Below are 21,569 nucleotides of genomic sequence, written 5' to 3'. Positions count from 1 at the left end.
GACATGGGGTGGTTTTCTTACAAGCATGTGACCCAACTATTATTGGAATGAAGGGGTCCTGGCTTGAGGAAAGAAGCAGCCATTGAGCATGGAAAATGAATTGGGCCTCATGGTGCAGGCCTGTAATGCCAGGAACTTGGAGTAGTGGGATTTTTCTGAGGTATGTGATCATAACTTCAAGGCTTACCTGGGCTGCAGAGTGAGTTCAAAACCAGCTTGGTCAACTTGCAGTTTCTGTCTCAAAAACGTAAGTGCAGCAATATAGCTCAATGACAGAACACTTACCTGTTTTATGTGTAGCCCCAGATTCAGTCCCTAGCCCTGGAAAGAAAGGAGAGAGAGATAGAAAGGGAATGAAGAGGAGAGGGAGAGAGCAGGATCCCAAGTTGCTTTCCTGATTCGTTGATTTGTTTTGTTTTAGTTTTTCTGGATTTGCCCCACAAAGGACTGAACATTGGCTTTTCAAATTAGCCTGTGTTGGTTAGCCCCATGAGGTTGTGATCTATGTTAGCCAAACTGTTCAGAACATTCAGGCGCTCCTTCTGCTGGGAGCCTCTGCTCTGAGTGATTCTCAATCACACTGACTGGGGAAGCCAGGCCTTGGAGTCACTTCCAGCTAATTGAGGAGAGATGCAAAGCAGACAGAATTACAGATTGTGACAACAAAAACAGATGCTCACGGAGAGAATGAGTTACAGCTGGACCCCAGCATTCCTGGGAGGGAAGCAGTGGTTGGGGTGACAGCCAGCCAGGTGGATCTGATTCAGCGTGTTTCATGGGTGACATGAAGCTTGATACTTGGCTTTTAAAACCATCCAGAAAGCCACATGCTGGTTGATTGGTTGGTTTATGAATTTGATAGCTGCTCTTGGATGGACACTGTCATATCCCAACCTCTCCAACTGAGGGCTGGCTGCTGCCCATGACCTTGATGCTATACCAGAATTCTGCTGCCCTGGCTATCATGTGGACCAGTGCTGGGGCTTCTCTGTAGAGATGGAAGGTCTGGGAGGGAGGGGCAGGTGGCATCAGCATCCTGTGAGCCAGTGCTGGGGAAGGCCCAGTCCAGGCCCCTCCCCAAGGCTGTTTAAGTTTAGGGACTTGTGAGAACCTTCTGCCGACCGATGGTGAGGACATCTACCCCTGCCCCACTCTCCCTTAGCCCATTCTGTCACATTTCAGCCACCAACAAATGTTTACCTAGCAGCTGTTCCACACAGATACATCCTAGGAGCTCCCATTGAACAAGCTAGACCCCACCCTGTCAGAACCCATTCTGTCTGTGAGGAAATAGGGCTCATGTCCCTATTCCTAAAATGGAAAATTGTTACTGAACTTGGGGAAATAGTTTGTACTTCAAGAAGCCAAGTTTGGCTAATCATTCTTAAGAAGCCAATTAAAACAACCAAATAAATAGTAAAAAGCAGGAAAAGGAGATTTATTCAGTGTGACCACATTCGGAAAAGAGACAAAGAAATCCTCTGACCCCATCCTCCAGGTCAATGTTCCAGGTCCTTAAGTGAGATTAAAGTTTAGATAGATATCTAGGTCAGGTGTCCTGGTCAAGTTGTGGTTCTACACACCACTGACCCGTCTTGTCTGGGCTTCGGTCTCATCCTGTAAGGTGGTCTGACAAGTTGTACATCTCTTTCCAGTGAACAAACTCCCCCTCTGGCTAATGCTTTTTCCTTCTCCTGGCATTCAATTCCAGGGGATGTGTCATTCCTTTGGAGTCCGTCATTACAATGGTCTCACGGTCATACTGAGAGACGTCTCTTAGTATCTTAGTCTCTTAGTATCTTCCTTTCTACCTGGCTGGTTGCATTGTTACCTACTGCCTTCTGGGTCTTATAGAGAAAGTTTTGCAGAAGTTGAAAGGCAAACCCTTTAAGGGACTGATCAGCAAGGCCACAGTAGAATGCCACCATGCCTGGTGGATGGGAAGGTAGCTAAACAATAGTGTGATAGAGGGAGAAGTAGAGTTTTCCCAGGAACTGACGTAGGGTGAGGCCAACAAGAAACTCCAAAATAATAAACAGTTTTGGGAGGCAGGGTGAGGGTGTGGCTCAGGCGCTGGATTTTGTAAGTGACAGGCATGTCTATCTAGGATACAGAATAGGCCAGCAGCCCCTTGGAAAGACCATCTAGAACATCCAGGAGACCTCAGCTCTGCAGGGGTTCATGGTGGGAACAGAGGCAGGTGGACACCCATCAGGAGAACTGGGCGGGATCAACAAAGGTGAAGAAAGCAATCTCTAAGGCTGGGAGGGCCTCCAGACATGGAGGGTGAATGAAGAGGCCTTTGTGCTCTTCAGCAAAGCCCATTGTGGGCTGGGAAAATGAGGGCGGCTGTCTTCATGTTCCCCCCACGAGGTGAGGTGGCCAGGATCTCAACTCCTTGCTTCTGGACTCACTCCCCATCCTCTTCCAACACAATCTTAGGCTTGTTCCTTCAGAAGTCTCAGAAACCCCCCAGTGCCTCCTCCAGCCCCTCCCTGCATCACTCCAGCCTCCAGGAATGTGTCCCCTCTGTGTGCATAGGTGAGAAAGACAGGAGTCCCTCAGGCTGGCTTCAGCAGCAGAGAACCTGCAGCCATGCCAACTGCAGCTGAGGAGGCAGACATTTAAACCTGCCCCATCCCTGTGGGACCCTGGGGGAAGACCTACAAAATCACAGTTTTCTGGAATTCATAGAGCTCCCTGCACTTTTAGATGACTTTTTCAACAGCATGGAGCCCACAGTAAGAATTCAGGTCACCAAAGGAGACTTGAGGGAAGACATTGGCGGTTTACTGCTGACAACTAGAGTGAAGGAAACCGGAAAAAAAAGTTCGGCAGGAAGAAGCTCAACCCACAGTCACCATGAGCTCATGTCATCCAGTGCTGTGTTCCCACTGCCCCTGTCCCTGTCCATTCTGTGTAACAGCAGGATCACCAGGTGTGGAAATGGAGAGACTCCTTCACCCTCCACTGGCATTTCATTGCTGCACTGTCACAACCCCAAAACACCCAACTGTATTGCTTTGTTTTTCACAGTGTATATAACAAGGTGACTGGTCCCATCATGATGGCTGTAATGCTGCTTTTTCTAGGGTCTCAGTTCCCTCTTCACTGGCCTTGGTCCCTCACTGCACCAATGGCTATATCACGTGCTCTCATGTCTTTCCTCCATAGAGGGTCAGGACAGCTAGATTCAGCCCCAGGCTGCGACCACATCCCATAAGTAGGTCCCTGGTGTGGTAAGCCCTATAAGACATCACTCTTGAAGGAAGTTCCAGGACCTGGGGGCTGTGGTAACCTGAAAAAGGGCTAGATTGGATGGAGAAAGCATCTCTCTGGATGAAAAGAAGTGCTTGTGTCTTTAAGGTGCATGCCATCCTGAGTGTGGTGACAAAGGCTGCGATGGCCCCAATGCAGACCAGTGCTTGAACTGTGTCCACTTCAGCCTGGGGAACGCCAAGATAAGCAGGTAACATGTGGCTGGAGCTGCTGTCTGCATGCCCTGGATCCCCACGTTATAGCACTAACCATGTTGAACTGTATAACCCTAGACAAAGAAACTGAATCCAAGTTAACAGCTTTGCATTCTTTTTAAAAAGTTTAGTGTCTCAGTTCTAATCACACAAGTGATACAAGTCCATTATGAAATGATTCAAGTCCATTATGAAATGATTCAAGTCCATTATGAAATGATACAAGTCCATTATGAAATGATACAAGTCCATTATGAAAAGGTGAGGAGTTGGACAGTTTGCTGGTGGTGCCTAGATATCATTCTGTACCCATACTGGATCATACTGAGTACACCTACCTGCTCACAGAGGATCGAGGCCAAGACCCTGTACTGTAGGCCTCAGAGGACCAGCAGGGTGACATGGCTCTTGGACAGGCTGCAGCCAGGGCTTCCTAGAAAATCTGTTCAACTTCCTGTTCCCTGAAGGAGACCTCTGACAGACCTGACCTGGGATGCCCAGCCTATAACTGTCCCTTCTATGGGAAGTATGTAAGCTGCAGACCCTGTGTCATGCCCTAACAGGCTGGAAGCTGCCCTTTTTTATTTAGTCAGTGCACAAATCTTCCTGAGCATCTACCATGTGTTGCATGTGCCTAGCAGAGAAAGCCAAGGTGATAGCAAGACAGGGCTAGACACCCTAAAGGTCTGGATGGCAAATGTACCTTGACACTACTGATGCCTGTCCATGAGGGCCAGGCAGACCAGTCACAGGTGTGCTGTGCACAGTGGTGCTAAGATGCAGCTCTTGCTGTATCTGGAGTCCCTACCCCAGGCCCAGGGCACACCCTGGCTCTGTCCAAGGGCAATCATCTGCAACTTCATTCACTGACCACCAAGCTTGTTCTGTGTGGGCACCCATGTAGGATTTGACCCAGTCAGAAATTCGGAGCAAGCCAGGCAGTAGTGGTGCATGCCTTTAATTCTAGCACTTGAGAGGCAGAGGCAGGAGGGTCTCTGAGTTCAAGGGCAGCTTGGTTGGCAGACTGAATTCCAAGACAGGCTATAGCTACTCAGAGAAACCCTGTCCCCAAAGAAGAAAAGAACCCCCCCCAAACAAAAAACAAATCAACAAATGAAATCCCAAGTCAACACGGAAGTCTTAGTGCCTACAGAAAACCAAGTGGATCTTGAGAATGGGAAAGGACTCCTGTTCTGTTTTGTCTCATTTATGCCATATATGTAGCCCAAACTGATTTTATACTAAGAATCCTCCTGCCTCAGCCAAGTGTTGGGATTATACTTGTGGGCCACCAGACCCAGTGTCTGGAATTGGATTCCTATTCTTCAGACCTGCCTGTTTGTACCTCCGGATACCCCCTACCAGCTGCAGTCAGCAAACATAAGGGAACTTACTTATGGCTTAACCCCCACCATCCAGGGATCCTGTGTCCTCAGCTAGCTATGCAGCCCTCAGCCCATGTAAGAGCCACACAGGGTGGGCACAGAGTGGGACTGAAAGAGACAGACCCTCATCTGCACTTGGTCCCACAGGAAGTGTGTGAGCGAGTGCCCCTTGGGCTACTTTGGGGACACAGCAGCCCGACGCTGCCGTCGATGCCATAAGGGATGTGAGACCTGCACGGGCAGAAGCCCAACACAGTGCCTGTCCTGTCGACGCGGGTTCTATCACTACCAGGAGACCAACACCTGTGTGACCCTCTGTCCTGCCGGACTCTATGCTGATGAGAGTAAGTGGACTGTCCACAGACACAAGAATGGATGAATTGTCCCCACACACACCCGTGCACACCACAGGGCTGTGCTCTTCCATTCTTGGAGGATATCCTGGGCCATTGGCTTCCTGTACTCTATTAGTCTTATCTGGGACTTTTCACCAGGCTGGGGGCTGGGAGTGTGAAACCGCAGCTCTCAGCAGCTGTGCTGTCACTCAGGCAAAGCACGGTTGAAATGAGCCCTGCACACTGGAATTCAGGATGCAGAAAAAGTAGCTGGTCCACAGGTCCATAGCTCAGCCTCACTTGAGACACCAGAAGAGGATGCCCTGCCACCTATCTTGTCATTTCTCATCCAGGAAAGATGGCGATGTGGGTGTCAATACAGGTTTACATAATTGGGACATTGAAGCTCCGAGGAAGTGCTAGGAGTGCAACTTGGGATTTAGATGCAAGTCCCTGCTGACAGGTGGGAGTCAGATTCCAGGGGGTCTGGGCAGTGTCTGTGTGGCTCTTTACAGTAGTGACCATAGCCCTAAGAGGAGAGCACTATTTTCCTTATCTTGAAGTTGAAAGGAAGTAAGAAGCCCTTAACTAGTAATGACAGAAATGGGACTCAAACTCAGCAGGGAAGCTGTCCCAGGTAGATGTGAGGGATGGGTGGGCAGGAACTCCAATGTATGTTTTAGCAACTGGTCTCATACTCTGCAAGAAGTGAAGAGAGAGCTTGTGTTAAACGGATGAGTGATGGCTCTCAGGTGAAGAAGACTTCAGAGGTTTTGCTGGCAGCACCCCTGACCCTTGTCTTCCCATTTGCACCCCTGCACTGATCCAGCCTGTCACCAGTCACACCATTCCTGTTAGCCCTGGGGAGAAGGAGCCAGGAAGTCTTTAAAGACATTATCAAGGAAAGACCTCCTTTAGAGGGGAAATGGCAAGTCCCGTAGACACATTTCCCAGCTTTGCAGACACGTGCCTCGGCTGCCATCCAGGCTCATTTTCAGCCACACGTGCAGCTTCCTCACCTTCCCAGGTTGGGTCAGCCAACCTTCACCACTGTCCTTGCTGAGCACCAAATAAGAGCATGTGATGGCACTCCTGGACCCCAGGGAGGCTACACAGAGGTACAGCAAGGACCCTCAGCTCATGTGCCTGGTGTGTAGTAGTGGCACCAGCTGGGGTTTGATGAGGCACCAACACAAATGAGCTAGATAATGAAGCAGGGAAGTGCAAGTGGCACTTGGAATGACCCAGAAGCTCCTGAGAGGAGGGATAGTCCTGCCTCACTATAGAGGTACGAAGTCCTCAGTGAAGACTCCCATGAAAGACTCACCCGGGAGAGGGGCTGGTGGCCTCCAGGGTACCCCAAAGGGCTATAAAGACTTGCACCTGATTCAAGTGTACTCAGCTAGCCAGGAATTGGCTCCAGTCTCTGTGGCCTTAAGCAGAATGAGAGTGTCTCCTCTAAGAAGTGACCACCTTTGAAGCCTGATTGATTGATGTACACCAGACAAGGGATGTGGAAGAGCTGGGGTCTAACTCCCAAGTCTGTGGTTAATTTCCTGACCTGCTCTGGGGAGGGCCTAGGGGGAACTGTCTTGCCACGACCACCTAGCATGCTGGAGCTCATTCTCCACTCTGAGCCCCACCCACCCCCATGCCATCCTCTGCCTCCCATCTTCCTGCCTTTCTCCAGGTGAGAGACACTGCCTCAAGTGCCACCCGAGCTGTCAAAAGTGCGTGGATGAGCCTGAGAAGTGCACTGTGTGTAAGGAAGGATTCAGGTGAGACTGCCCTGAACTGGGGAAAAAAAAAAAAAAAAAAAAAAAAGACAGCATCTACGCTGTGCTTGCTTTCTCAAGAGTTTGCATCCTTTCCTGAAAGCCAAGATGTCAAAGGCCTGGAGCCCAAAGAGTCCTGGCTGTCAAGTCAAGGGACTGTTGAAGAAGTGAAGTTGGAGGATGGTCAAAATTGCTACATTTTAGGCCGGGTTTGGAGAGCTGGTTAGAGTGAGAGTTGAACACGTCAGGTACAATAGAGGTGGTTGTTGTTGGGAGGTCAGGTGGACTTCCTAGGAATCTCAGGTCACTTCTTTTTTTTTTCAGTAGTAAACCCCTCCATTCCAGTGCCCCTCTTAGCCAAGGCCACAGGTGTAGGGGCTGACCCACACTCCCTCCTGGCCATCCTAGGTCTTCTCTCCCCATTGTCACCTCAGTGTTTTCCATCTTCAGCCAGAGAATGAACTTGGCTCCCTGAGGATGTCTCAGGGATTCTTGATCCTCCAAGTTGCACAGACCTCTGCCCTATAAAAGTTCAGCATTAAATAAATAAATAAATAAATAAATAAATAAATAAAACAAACCTCTTTGCTAGGCTAGGGAATCTTCTTCAAATAATTTTTAATACTTTTGCTTGATTCATTCACCCTCATTCAATGCACCCTCATTACATTTAGTGACATCAGGTGCCCATTACCAGTTATTGTCTAAAATTGTAGAAATCAAGTATTCAAAGTAAGCTGTGGACACGCCCATATAGAGGGACTAGCACCATGGTCTCCATGGAAAGGAAGAAAGGGAAAGAGTCAGCATCATCAGTACCTGTATCCAAATGACAGTGAGGCAAGGTGAAGCCTGAGCCCCTGTGTTTCCAGCAGATGCCCAGATGAGGGGATGCTGCGGTCCAGACAGGGAGGCACTACAAAGCCTCACAGAAATCACTGGGCAGGTGTGAGGTTTGCTGTACTAATAAGCTTTCATAGAGGAGCACAAACAAAGCAAGGGAAACATCGCCAGCCATAATCCACAGAAAGCTTCCTTTTATTGCCCCATATCCTCTTCAGCTGTGACTTCAAATCATTGTTGTCACGTCACAGCTGTGAGAGAACAGCCGCACTTCTGCCTCCTGGCCATCCATCTCTTTAGGGGGATAAACATTGGAGGGGTTCACAGGGAAGTGTTGGTTATTACAAACATGATTTAACTCTCTGCTTGGTGGCCCTGGCACCACAGTGAGAAAGAGTCCCAGGGGAGCACCTGCCATCTGTAGGGAGGAGCTTGCCACCCCGTGAGCATCACCGCACTGGATGGAGGTGCAAAACGCCGCCGGTGCGGGGTGTGGGGGTGGTCTACATATGCAGCCCAGCACATTTATCTTCTGGTCATCAAAACATGGATGGTTGGGCACCCACAGGATATCCCATGAGCCTAAATGAATATCCCACAAGTTGGGAACTCAGTTCCCAATGCTGGTCCCATGCGCGGCTACTCCCAGACCTCAGGTTGTAAACCATCCTTGCTTCCAGCTGGCTGTTGGGGTTCCCTCAGCCTCTCCTTGTGTTTGATTGCTTTGCTACACCTGCTTCTAGAACAGGGAGGCATTTTCCTTACTCTAGCCATGTATTATACAGGTGTTACAGAGAAAGTGGGTTGAAGTGGTATTATACATAGCAACACTGGCAGGATCAAGAGCATAGGATCTTACATTCCTGTGGAGTTGGATGCAACACCCTTTCAGTGGATGGATGGATGTGTTCTTTGTAGCCAAAATGGGCCTCAAACTCATGGCAGCACCCCCCCCCTCAGCCTCCTGAGTTGGGTATATGTTCTTGTTCAGCAACCTGGAAATTCCAAATCATCTCCTTTGGTGTTGTCATGGAGACTCCATTATGGAGGCCTGAGTTAATGTTAACATTATTGGCCAGTGGTGACTGGTTCTACCTTCAGTCTCTTTCGCCTCCTCTGAGGTTGGGGTGGTGGGGCTGCAAAGTCCTGTTCTCTGATCAATGGTCTGTTAACCTGGCAGCCAGTCCCCCACCATGAAGTTGCTGAAGAGCCTCAGTTACCAGTCATCTCATTAGCACACAAAGTGACACTTATCACTATTGATTCTAGAGAGTTTGGGAGCTATGTGCCAGGATGAAGCCTAAATATATATTTCTAATTATAAATCACATCACAGCAGGACTTTCTGGATCTGACAGACGCACCCCAGAGCCCTTGCTCAATCTGTTTATCGGCAAACCCATTTAAAACATGTGCATCAGACACAGTACAATCCCAGGAACCAAAGAAATCATAGTAGGTGACATTTATTTACACTGCTGTGCGCCAGACACCAAACAGTTATATGCATTTGCTCAGTGAGTCTTCCAAGCAGTGTTATGCTGTAGGAACAAATTACCAGGAGGAAGTGGGGTCTGCTGGCTTGCCTGGGGTTGCACAGCTGGGAAGTGGTGGAGCCAGGTCCTGCATGCATGGTATAGCTCAGTTTGTGTCCTGATGCCTTGCCTGCTGGGCTTCCTGGCTAAGGGAAAGATGTGTAGCCACTGGTGGAGTGAGAAAGAAAGGCAGAAGCCACACATAGCAGGCATCAGCTGCCAGGAGAGCCTCTTGTTTCAAGTTCATGTTAAACAGGTGAGTTTTAAGTAAGGAAGAATCCAGAGCAGATCTAGGACTGAAGGTAGCCTCGTGTCCGTTACCCTCCTCACATACAAACGTAAACCCTTTGGTTGCCACAGTGGCAACTGCTGGATGCTCCAGTTCTCCAGGGAGAGGGGTGTTTCTAATTCAGGTGTCAGGAAAAGCTATAGAGAGAAGCCACCGCAGAGTAGGAGAAGGCTGGAAGCTTTGGCCTCCTGCACTAGGATGGAGGCCCCAGGACCTCCAGCTTTCATTAGCTGGGAACCTCCAGAGACACAAAGCACAGAGCTTTGATAACTTTCATTTCCTCCTGTGAAAAGCATTTGAGGACAGATCATAATTTAATTAGAATTTTGGAACACACATGGAAACGGACCTTATTTGCTTTTTATCAGCCTGGCACGGGGCAGCTGCATTCCAGACTGTGAACCAGGCACCTACTTCGATTCTGAGCTGATCAAATGTGGGGAGTGCCATCACACCTGCAGAACCTGCGTGGGTAAGCTGCCAAGGCTTTTGTCTTGTTGGACATTTGCATGCACGGTCGCCAAGGTGAATAGTCCAGCTATCTTGAAATTCAGGAAGTTCTGTGACTCTGTGGGTTTCTGCATTTATTACAGAATAAAACTCAAAGGCAAGGGGCTTAAAGTTTTGCTCGGGGTAGAGCATTTGCCTTCTATGTAGGATGTATGGGGCAAATAGACTATAAAAACACAAAGGTCCTCCCAGTCTCCCAGGGCTGGAGAGGGAGAATGAGGAGTTACTGTTTAATAAGAACAGAATTGCAAGTTAGGGGAAATGAAAAACCTTCCACAGATGGAGGGTCCTGATGGCTGCCCACTGGTGTGAATTCAGTAATGCCACCCAACTCTACACTTTAGGATGTTTGAGATGATAAAGTTTGTGATATACCTGAAGCCAACAGTTTTCTAAATTAAAAAACAAACAACCAAAAGTGCAAAGACCCACTCTTAGCAAGCTGCCTGGGTTTCCCAGACTTAAAAACAGCCATGCCATGAATGCTTTTAGGCGAGAAATAAAGGATGTTTAGCTGCTTGGGAGCTGACTGGCCTTAAAACTCTACACTTCCTGCAGAAATAAACTAAAATGCAGCACCATAAAGATTGAGAGGCCTCAGAGAGGGGTGGGGACAGATCCAAGCAGGATGCGATAAAACAGAACTTCAGTCCTCTGTACCCATCTCCACTTATTTTGAACGTTTTATTCAAAGAGGAAAAGACTGCCATAAACAATTTTACATGCATTATAGTTCCCCACCGAGATTATAGCACAGATGTCTCCAGGCACAGATTTTATGCAGAATATAGAAGAGATTTCATTCATTTTATTGGGTTTCGTTTTGCAGTCATCCACATGCATCGTGAGTTATGTGCACAGATACGTTCCAGGTGAAGCTTTCTCCTTGATTCCCTTCCTGCCCCAAGCACTTTGCTGCCTTCTAAGAAACTCACATTAGACAGAGTGTTTGCTGCAGTGACAATATAAGAATTAGGTTTCAGCTAAATCTCATTTGCCACAAAACCATTTATTAGAAATGCCAGGAGGCAGGCGCTGTCATCCTCCGTATGGTCCTGTGTGAGCCTCATGAAACTATCAATCATGCTATCCAAGTGGACACTCCAGAGATCCAGTGTCCACAAGCAATGGCTGGGGCTGACCCTAGGCCTCCTGTGGGAGACATGCCCTCCTCCACTCCATCCTCAGTCAATCCAGAAGGATCCAGGCTTAACCTTAAGAATAATCTTTTCCATGGGTGGCTGGCAGCTTTTCCTACCTGGTTGCCCTGCTGCCTTTTTATTTCCTGTTTTCAGTTCTGGTTTAATCCAAGTTGTTTAAGATTCATCTCCAGTGCTACCTATTTAAATTTCAGAGTCACTTGAATCCAAAGCAGTCAAGCTTGTGGTCTATAACTCTTTTGATTTCAATAATTCAATTCTCCTATCTTTTTCGGAGTCCCCAGACTATCTGGCAGCCAATGGCTGTATTGAGTCACTTGTAGATTTTCTTGTCTCGGTCCTGTATCTCCTCCATCATTCGAAGAATTCAGTTCAACGGTAGGAAGAGAGGAATTCTCCATGTCTCCCCATGCCCTCTGCCTAGGCTCTTTTTAACCTCTCTAAAACATATGTAACCGGAGTCAGCGACTGGGGCCAGAGAACTTCTCTTCCCCACTCAGAGTCATCTCCATATGATGTGGTCTCCATAGAAGCACCTGTGCCTGATGACATCTTTGGTACAGCATGGTGACCTACCCTACAGAGTTCCAAGTACACTGAGCTTTGTGGGAGTGAGACTCTTGACCATCTCAATTGCTGGTGGCCAGAGCATCCTGGCATTGAGTCTGTGATCCTTGGCTCAGGGTTGATCCTCAGCCCATGGGAGAGGGAAGTACCTGCTTTCACTTACCCACCCAGGACAAGTAGACATGCCTGCATGCTTGCTAGAATGAGAAGCAGTGCCCTAAGCCCTTGGGATGGTTTACCCTGGCCTGTGCCTAGGAAGGTGCAGTAAGAAACAGCGAGTAAAAGAATACCACGACAGGTCCAGAGAGGTTTCAAGGGAAAGGAATACTTTCTACCTTAGCACTTCTCACAGCATGCTCTTCTTGCCTTCTGAACAAGGCTCAGTGTTTTAATGTGATGGGTTAGCATAGCCCATTGAGCTGTTATCGTTAGCATTGTGGGGCTCCTAAAGTGCCTGGAGCCTAGAGAGACTTCGTGGAATCCCTGAGAGGTTTTGAGTATAACATCATAATTAGTAGTTGTGAAAGTTTCATAGAAAATGTGCTCATTAGCATTTTTATTATAACAGGCTACATATAACAAAATTTACCATCTTAGCCATTTGCAATTATTTATTATTTTATTTTACTTTATTTGTTTTCTTAAGACAGAGTCTCTCTGTGTATCATCCCTGGCTGTCCTGTAACTTGCTCTGTAGGCCAGGCTGGCCTTGAACTCACAGAGATCTACCTGCCTCTGCCTCCTGAGTGCTGAGATTAAAGGCATGTGTCATCATCGGCTGGCTAGTTGCCCTATTGCTAAAGAATTGTTTCCATTACTTTTTTCACTAGCAAAATACTGTAGCAAAAATGCTTGGCAAAAGCAACTTAGAGAAAGGTTTATTTTAGCTCTCCGTTTGAGGATGTCATCTATGGGAGTGGAGAAGGCAGGGTAGCATGAAAGGCTCTAACAGTGGTAGCAGGAGTGTGTCAGCTGGCCACGCTGCATGCCCAGCTAGGATCGAGAGATGAATGCTGGTACTCAACTGCCTGTCTCCTCCACTCCACCCCCCCCCTTTTCATTCAGTCCAGCACCCCAGCCCATGCGATGGTGCCACCCACATTGAAGGAAGTTAAACTTCTCTGGAAATACCCTCAGACAAGCCAGAGGTGTTGCCTAGACGATTCTAAATGCAATCGAGTTGACCCTCAAGACATCACTAGAAGAGCTTCTCCTCTGCAATTGTTTTGATACCTATTATTCCCACTCTCACTGCGTTTGCCATCCCAGTCTGGCCATTTTCATATGTACAGTTCAGTGGCATTAAGCACATTCACATTGTTATGTGACAAACACTGCCGTCATCTTCTGGGTACTGAACCTGAGACCAACATTCTTCCTAATTTCTTATTTTCTGGTGGTGAGTATTAAGCCTCACAGCTGAGTGGTATTGGATACCAGCAATCAGGAGGCAGAAGCAGGCAGATCTCTGTGAGTTCAAGGCCAGCCTGGTCTACAGAGTGAGTTCCAGGACAGTCAGGGCTACACAGAAAAACTTTGTCTCAAAACAAACAAACAAACAAACAAAACAAACAAACAAACAATCAAAAGCAAACAAACAAAAAACAACAACAATAAAACCCAGGCCCTCATTCATGCTAGGCAATGATGTAATACACCTTCAATCCATAATCAACTTTTAAAAATGAAGATAGGGGCTCACTCAGTAGGTTGTCCCTAAATTTTTAATCCTCCTGTCTCCACATCCTGAGTCCTGGGGTTATAAGTGTGCACAGCCACATCCACCTCACAATCACTGTTAAGTTTAATAGACTGAGCATTACCTAGGGGTATTGCCTAGTGGTAGTATGCACACCTTCTATATGTGAACCCCAATATCACCACCAAAAAAGCAGTGGGACCTAGGTTGGAGGAAGGACAGTAGGACTGGCAGTGGAGCAGATGAAAGGTGAGGCACAGGAGTAGGACAGTGTCAGGCATTAATAGTCCCTGAGGCCCACAATAGAGTAACCCCCTCCAAGTGCACCAGTCTGCCATCTTGACCTGAGATGCTCTCTAGAGACAAACATGGGTGTGGGCAGGGTGGAGATTGGCCCAAGCATGAGACTAAGCTTTAATCAAAAGCAAGAGAAACCTGAGAGAATTCCAATTTGGGGGGCTGAGGGTTCCACACTATAGAGAGAGAGAGAGAGAGAGAGAGAGAGAGAGAGAGAGAGAGAGAGAGAGAGAGAGACTCCCTATGGATGTTCTTATCCATTACAGAAGCCCAAAGGTAGGAGGAGTCCTGGAGCACAATGGCCACTCAGTCTAGCCTAATTAGTGAGCTCCAGGCCAAAAAGAGATCTCATCTCAAAAGAGGTAGACAGTATTCCCAAGGAGAACATCCAAGATTGTATTCCAAACCACACTCACGCACAACAAATGCACACATGCACACACAAGTATGTATACCTTCATTCTCATGACAAAATCTGAATATGTCATTCTCATGACAAAAAGTAGGAACCGTGTGGAAATAGCTTGGGTACCGTGCCCAGTTTAGCCCAGTGAACCTCAGACACCATCACTTCAGTGTGATACAATGAAAATACGGCATGTTTGTGTTTTACCCACCCATTACAGCTCAATTTAGCCACTGCACCTAATGTACTATAATACTGATTCTGGCCTAAAGCTGACGGAAAAGGAGGTACACGAAACCAAAGTCAGTCATGATGGCCCAGGTAGAGCTCCCCACTGAGCTCAACTTAGGCCTCTGATGTTCCCATCTGTGAAGAGGGGTTGGTCTACCTCCAGTCACATAGCCAACTCTTACTGAGCTCCTGGAAAGTGTCAGCTGTGTGGGTGGCCTGGGGACATCTGAAGACCCCCACAGATGTTCTAGAACACAAGACATGTCCTTGACATCTGTTTTTTTCCCTGCACCTGTCAGGGCCCAGCAGAGAAGAATGTATTCACTGTGCAAAAAGCTTCCACTTCCAAGACTGGAAATGCGTGCCAGCGTGTGGTGAGGGCTTCTATCCAGAGGAGATGCCTGGTTTACCCCACAAAGTGTGTCGAAGGTATGGTCTTCACGGCTGTGGCCCAGATTAGCGGGGAGCAGTGGTCATCTGGGTCCTACAGAAAGAGCAGCTGATGGCCAGGTGTGATGTCACTTTCCCTGGAGCCTAGGGAATCGACATGCTTTGTCACCTGCTGGTGTAGGTGCAGAGGGCAAATAGGAAACCATTTGCTGAGGAAGGGATGTCTACAGTTAGTGATTGCCAGAGTCTCAAGCCAGCTGGCAGCCTTCAAACGCCTCTTCATGCCTAATTATTTGTGAAGCATTTACCATATGCAGGCACTGGGTTGCAGTGGGCCAGGACAGGAGACAGTATTAACAAGGTGCTGCCACATGGCCCTCTCCAGTAGCAGATGGTACAGGGCAGTCCTGCTCAAGCTATGATGCAGGATGCTTTCACACTGTAGGTGCTCACGGCACATGTAGGGGAGTCAACACTTTCTCTAAGTTAGATATTTTAGACAAAGTAAAACAAGCCTGGTCATGTCCTCATGGCAAAGCCAGCCCTGGCTTAGATAGTACACACATGTTTTTACCTTTTTGCTCTCTTTCCATTACCCCATGAGTGCACACACTTGGTGAGGCAAGACTCAGCATTTTCCATGTATTAAGGCTAGGCAAGGAATAGGTTACCAAAAGCCAGCCAAAGCATTGAGAACAACCCCTGCTCCCGTTGTTAGGAGTCCCAACTTGTAGTCATGTTAGGTATGTTTTCAAGGCCAAACAGAGATATATTTTAGACAGACAGGTGGTCTTCAAACACTTCAGAGATGTGCAGAATGTGACATTTAGGATGTTTTAATAACATAAGGTTTTTGTTTTGTTTTGTTTTGTTTTGTTTATGACAATGAGATATATCTGCTCGTGGCCACACTATGTGAGTGCTCCCTGGTGCTGTGGGACACAGGCTGTTTAAGGAGCAGATGTGTGCTTTAGTCTATGTTTGGCTGGCTGGTCAGGACATCATAAACAGACCAGGAACTGGAAATGCAGAATATGGTGTGATAGCAACAGGAGGCCATTTGAAGGTGACAGGGCTGATGCAATGGAGGGGTGGTCCTGGAGGGGAGAGGAAGTAGGGGACTTCTGTCTGCAAAAGACTCAAAGCAAAGCCACTCTGGGACACTTGTGTCAGGACACAGGTGAGAGCCCATGCCCAGCTCCCACCCCCAGTGGCAAAGCCCACAGTGGGGTCTGCCTCCTGGCTATTTTGAGATGACAGTGGGTTGTCACTGTTGAGTTCAAGTCTTTGCACTGAAAAAGAGGAATCAGTGGGGAGTCTTATGTGTGTACAAGGGTCAGCACCCTGATGACTTGGTTTAAACCGGGAACTTAACCACCTCCTCCTGCTATGCTGAGTCCTGTGTGCAGGGCCGTGGACACAGCTGTGTGCAGTAAACCGTTCATTTCACAAGCCAGCTGGTTTACTGATAATTAAAGCAAGGACAGCAGCACAGACACAGCATGGAAGTTAATGATGATAATCACTTTCATTTGTCAAGTGCCCCAGACTCCAGGGGATGCTGACTGTGGCATCCAGAAGTCATGGCATTCCAGCTTCTAGGAGACAGGAGGGAGGCCAGCCCGAAAATGCCCCTTGGACAGAAGTTCCTGGGTACTAGTTTTTATCTGAGGGGATGCTAATAGCCCCAGAGGGGAGTTCAGCCTCTGCTTGGAGCTGATACACCTGATCCTGGAGGCACAACCCCGGGAGCCTTGCACAGACCCCAAATGATAAGTGTCAGTACTTCACATGATTCCACCTCATGGAGACTCTGGTCCTGAGGAGCCTTTATGCGTGTGAACCTTCCCTTAAGGGAGAACACACATGGGTCTGGATGCTTCTCCCAGTTCAGGCAGCCGCAGCTGTCAGTGAGCCACAGGCGACCTGTAGGCCCCAAAATACTCCCTGATACCTGCAGGTTCTCCTGCAGAAGAGCCAGGGAAGCCCCAAGGAACACATAACTGTCTGAGGACTAGATGTGGAAGCCAGAGTGGCACAGGCCTGCTTGATTGCTAACTCGAATACAAAGAAGACAGGTGGACGCTGAAGCCTGAAGCTGGAAGCAGTTCATGACAGTGACTCAGAACTGCCAGCCAGACTCAAGACTCAGTAAGGGGATCTCTTGCTCTTAAACAAGGACCTCTTGAAAGAAAATGAGAGCAACCCTGGGGGTTTTGCTCCAGGGGTAGACTTACCACTCATTAACCCAGCCCTTGACAATCTCCAGACTCCTCAGTGGGTACAGAAGTCCTCAGGCTATGCTCCCTGCCTAATTTGTACCAGACTGAAGGCTGACTAGAGCTCTTGAAGCAGGTGGCTTCTGTCTCACTCTTTCTTGAGAGGGAGTACCTCCTGCTGTGGCACAGAGAGAGGTCTGTGTGAACATAGCTCCCTCTCCAGAATTTGGCATGGTAAAGTTGCCATAGTGTTTTAGAGGCAAATTCAGTACTACAGAAGAACCATAGGTATCCTGAAAGCCCACCTGCCCTAGAGACCACTGCCAGACAGTATTGTGCCGGTACAGCCAGAAGCAGGAGACAGGAGGCATTTGGGGAGTGGAGTATGGGAGATATCACCTCTTTCTCAGGAAGCATTATGTACAGTCTCCCCCCCCCAACTCTAAACGAGCACTTGGGGTGGCTAGCACCACATCTGGACCCCCAGAGACCTGTGCAAATACCCCCACTGAGCTTGCCTGGGCTTCTGGCTGCAGACAGGCTTGCTCAGATGTGATGTTTTACTGGAAATTAGCACTGCAGAAATAGAAAGCAGAAGCACCTGCTATCCTGCTGCACTCCGTGAGCAGTATGTGAAGAGCCGAGCTGTGCCTGGCTTGGTTCTCACTGCAGCCTACCTCATACTGTAGCTGTTCATGGTTGAAACAGCGCTCAGCCAGTACCTGGGAGTCCATGGGCCTCTGAGCCTCCCAGACAACCGACGTCCTTTGAAATGGCTGGCCTGGCATGTGAGCTCATGAGAGACAGGCCAGGAAGATCTCCAGCGGACCTGTGTCATCAGGACCCAGTGGGTACTACTGGGAGACAGTGTGGCTAGAACCAGACACCAGGGACTTTGCCAGAAGTAGAATGTTCCTGTAGTCTGGGAGCAACATCTAGCAGTGGTTCGTTGGGCGGCTACACACTGATCTGAAACCAGGGCTCTGAGCTCTAGAAATCTGCCATCCTCCATTGCATTCGGAATAAACACCTACCTCATCCAGGCTGAGGAGATTCTGTATGATGGCTTCTTGTAACTCAGATTAAACCCCATCAGGGGCATTTCATCACTGAAGGCCTCACATAGGTGGCAGCAGTCATCTGTCTTAAACATGGGACCCCTAGGGCAGGCCAAAGCATGGTTAGGCTTCTTCCCCTCCCACAGGCCTGTCCTGCACTTTATTGACAGTAGCAAAGGAAGTGGGAAGCAAATAGGAGCCACTGTTGCCTGGAGTCCTGGTTGCCTGGAGCTAGAAATTGCAGCAAAGTGTGGGTGCACACACAGCCCTGGGTGGGAATCATGCAGAGTCAAGCTAAGTTGTTTCAGTCAAGGGCCATACAGTACATAATTCAGGCTTGCAGGGGCCTGCCTATCTGAGATACTTAGCTTTGCCACTGAGGCACAGAGCACCCACAGATCAGGTATAAATGAGCCCATGTTCCCATGAGACTGCTGACTGTGGGCTTCAGGTGTGATCCACTTTTGTGACCTGAGGTCATAGCACTCTGTATTAGCAGGACCATGAGGCCAGGCTGGGCCAGGACTGTCTGTGGAAGCAGGAATAGGAATATGACTGCCCCCTTCCCAGGTTAGGCAAATATATCAGTCAAGCATGCTCAGCCTGGTAGACAGCAGAAGCTCTAGGGCCAGTTCCAAAAACAGGTTTGCCATGGCCCTAGGTAGAGTGTGCCCTCTACCCCAAGCCTACAGCCATCACAGCTGGACAGCTGGAAGCTCTGGGAGGCACATGTGGGGAGTGGACTAGTGTCTACTGGGATGTCCAAGTGTGCCACAAGAGAGTCTCCAGGAACAAGTCCTGGCCTCCTCTCCTGGAAATGCTACCAACTGACTATGATAGCTTTTGTCTTCCCATAGCAACAGAGAGGTTGAATAAGAATGATGTGCCAAAACTCAATGTGTGTCAAGGCATTACTCCATTGAAACCAAAGCTGAGGGTTTGGGAGTGTATGCTGGGAGGTTCCGGGATGGGAACCCCACGTAGTAGGGCCTTTTCCCCAAACCTCAGGAGGAGCTGATGTCTCCCCACAGATGTGATGAAAACTGCTTGAGCTGTGAGGGCTCCAGTAGGAACTGCAGCAGATGTAAGGCTGGCTTCACACAGCTGGGGACCTCCTGCATCACCAACCACACCTGCAGCAATGGTGAGTGCCAACAGGGTGACCCTTGGAGCTGCCCGTGAAGCAGTAAAGAGCGAAGAGAAAGCACAGGCATGGCTGCCCAGAGTAGGGGTGCTTGTCTCTGACTTGTCTGACCATCTAGTTGGCTACATAACTAAAAAGTAATTCAGTCTGTACACCATTCCCATTCTCCTGAGCTAGGCAATGGGCAGCTTGAATACAGCAACTTTCCTCTAGCAGACATCAACACCAGGAGGCCTGAAAGACCTCATCCTTGGGACTAGAAGGACAGAGTTGAGCCCCATGCTCAATAATAGGAATCCAGCAGTCTATAGCTGTGCTATGGGGAGTCCTTGGCTCTGTAGATAGATGGTGAGGGCAGGAGGACAAATTATAATAGGAACTCAACTCAGAAGTAATCGACAGTGGGGATGCCAGGCAGGAGCAGCAGAGGCCTCTGTCCTGGAGGCCTCATTCAGGAGCAAGTTGCTGAATCTTAGAAGGGGAACTCATACTAAGCAAGCAGCAGGGAGACACTGCAGGAAGCCAATGCTAGATACCATATCCTGATATGCAGGAGAAGGGATCCACCCACTCCAAGTGCCCAAGGGTGGACAGGTAATCCCTGGTTATAATGCTGGCATGGCCCTTCACAGTCAGAATGCCCATACAGCACCCTGAAGTTGTCCTGACTTCCCAGGTCACCTACTTGTGCCTTGTTTACTTGTTTTTGTTTGCTTGTTTTTTGTTTTTTTTTTTGTTTTTCAAGACAGGGTTTCTCTGTGGCTTTGGAGCTCTTGTAGACCAGGCTGGTCTCGAACTCACAGAGATCCTCCAGCCCCCCCCCCACGAGTGCTGGGATTAAAGGCATGTGCCACCACTGCCCAACCTGCCTTGTTTACTTTTTAAATTTGCAAATTCTGTCCTTCCAAAGTCCAGGGGGCTTCCTGTTTAGGAAGTCCCTGCTCAGGTTATGTGCCCAGCCCCAGAAAGTGAGGCTGCCATAGGACAGTCTGCTCCCTAGTGACAATGCAGAGGGAGACTACCAGCCTCCATTGCTCTCCCCACCTTGCCATCACTGAGTCCTGCCTGCCTGTCTTCTCCTGGGAAATGTCCCCTAGATTATATTCCTGAAGCCTGCTTTCTCTCCTGCTCTAGCCCTGCACCTCTGTCTACACTGCTGCCCCCCCAGCCCTCCACCCCCGCCCCATTCTTCTTCCTAAGCAGCCACCAGCAGTGACCTGAAAGAGTCTCACATGAGCACAAAGGACCCTCCCATAGCACACCCCATCTCATTCCTACAGCCCCTTCAGAAACCCCCTTCCCCTTGTCACTTAAACTTAGCGGAAGTTCCATACCCCAGTATCACCTGGGCCTTACCAGACGTTTGCACTGAAATGGCTCATAAGTGACTGTGTGCCCTGCCTGGTGCACCATCAGTGCCTGGCAAATGGAGAACAACTGAATCTTCACAGGACCAAAAATCTGATCTGATCCCTCCTTTTCCTTTCCTGGTGCCAGCTGATGAAACCTTCTGTGAAATGGTGAAGTCCAACCGGCTCTGTGAACGGAAGCTCTTCATCCAGTTCTGCTGCCGTACCTGCCTCTTGGCTGGGTAGGGGCGCCAGCTGCCTGCAGAGGGCAGGGTCCTCCTGTCTGCCCATTTGCCCATCCACCTTCCTCCAGACGGTCAGCCATAGCCTGATCCTGGGATGGCCCTGCATCTGACAGCTGGATCTCCCCCAGAGCTGGGTCCTACTGCAGCATCTCAGCACCTGAACCAGATGGAGGTGGCCCTTAAGGATATGTGGCTAAAATTGCAACACCCCCTCAAACTCTGCTTGCTGGCTGCAGTCTAAAGTTGAACTCAAAATGGGAACAAAATGAATTATGAGACTCAAAACTGCAGCTTCGGAGTGGCTTCTGGGACCCTAGTTTACTGAAATTTCAAGACCAAAGTGGAAAAAGAGAGATGCCTGGCACCACATCAAGTCCTCCTCCCACACATTTGTGTGACCATGGCAAATCTCGCCGAGTTGGCTGGCAGGACCCTCTGCTGTCCTTACCTATGATAAAGGGCCTAGCCTCCTACCCATGTGTCACTGGCCACCAAACTACCTGAGAGACAGTTTGGTCAGACTGTAAATAAAACAGGTTTCAGGGCATAAGATGTATGACCACTGGGGATAGAATCTATGTCTATGTAGTCATCTCCTTCCAGAACTGCAGCCACTGCCTCGAAGGTCCAGCACCAAACCGAAACAGATCACCATTCTC

The 21,569-nt window shown here is 48.8% G+C and overlaps 1 protein-coding gene across 3 annotated transcripts in view; it reads left to right on the top strand.

Annotated features, from left to right (window-relative positions):
• Pcsk6 (proprotein convertase subtilisin/kexin type 6) overlaps positions 1–20,911 on the top strand; it is a 190,178-nt gene extending 169,267 nt beyond the window's left edge. For all 3 annotated transcript variants that reach the window (XM_035441384.1, XM_027408098.2, XM_027408096.2), the window contains 7 exons: positions 3,367–3,469; positions 5,006–5,202; positions 6,884–6,971; positions 10,004–10,107; positions 14,805–14,934; positions 19,204–19,316; positions 20,814–20,911. In XM_035441384.1, coding sequence (XP_035297275.1) covers positions 3,367–3,469; positions 5,006–5,202; positions 6,884–6,971; positions 10,004–10,107; positions 14,805–14,934; positions 19,204–19,316; positions 20,814–20,911 — 833 coding nt within the window. The remainder of the gene's footprint in view (positions 1–3,366; positions 3,470–5,005; positions 5,203–6,883; positions 6,972–10,003; positions 10,108–14,804; positions 14,935–19,203; positions 19,317–20,813) is intronic.
• The last annotated feature ends 658 nt before the right edge of the window (positions 20,912–21,569 follow it).

Source organism: Cricetulus griseus, chromosome 3, assembly GCF_003668045.3.
Source record: "Cricetulus griseus strain 17A/GY chromosome 3, alternate assembly CriGri-PICRH-1.0, whole genome shotgun sequence".
NCBI lineage: Eukaryota > Metazoa > Chordata > Mammalia > Rodentia > Cricetidae > Cricetulus > Cricetulus griseus.
The sequence above is the reverse complement of the archived record's forward strand: the minus strand, read 5'-3'. Positions and strand labels throughout refer to the sequence as shown.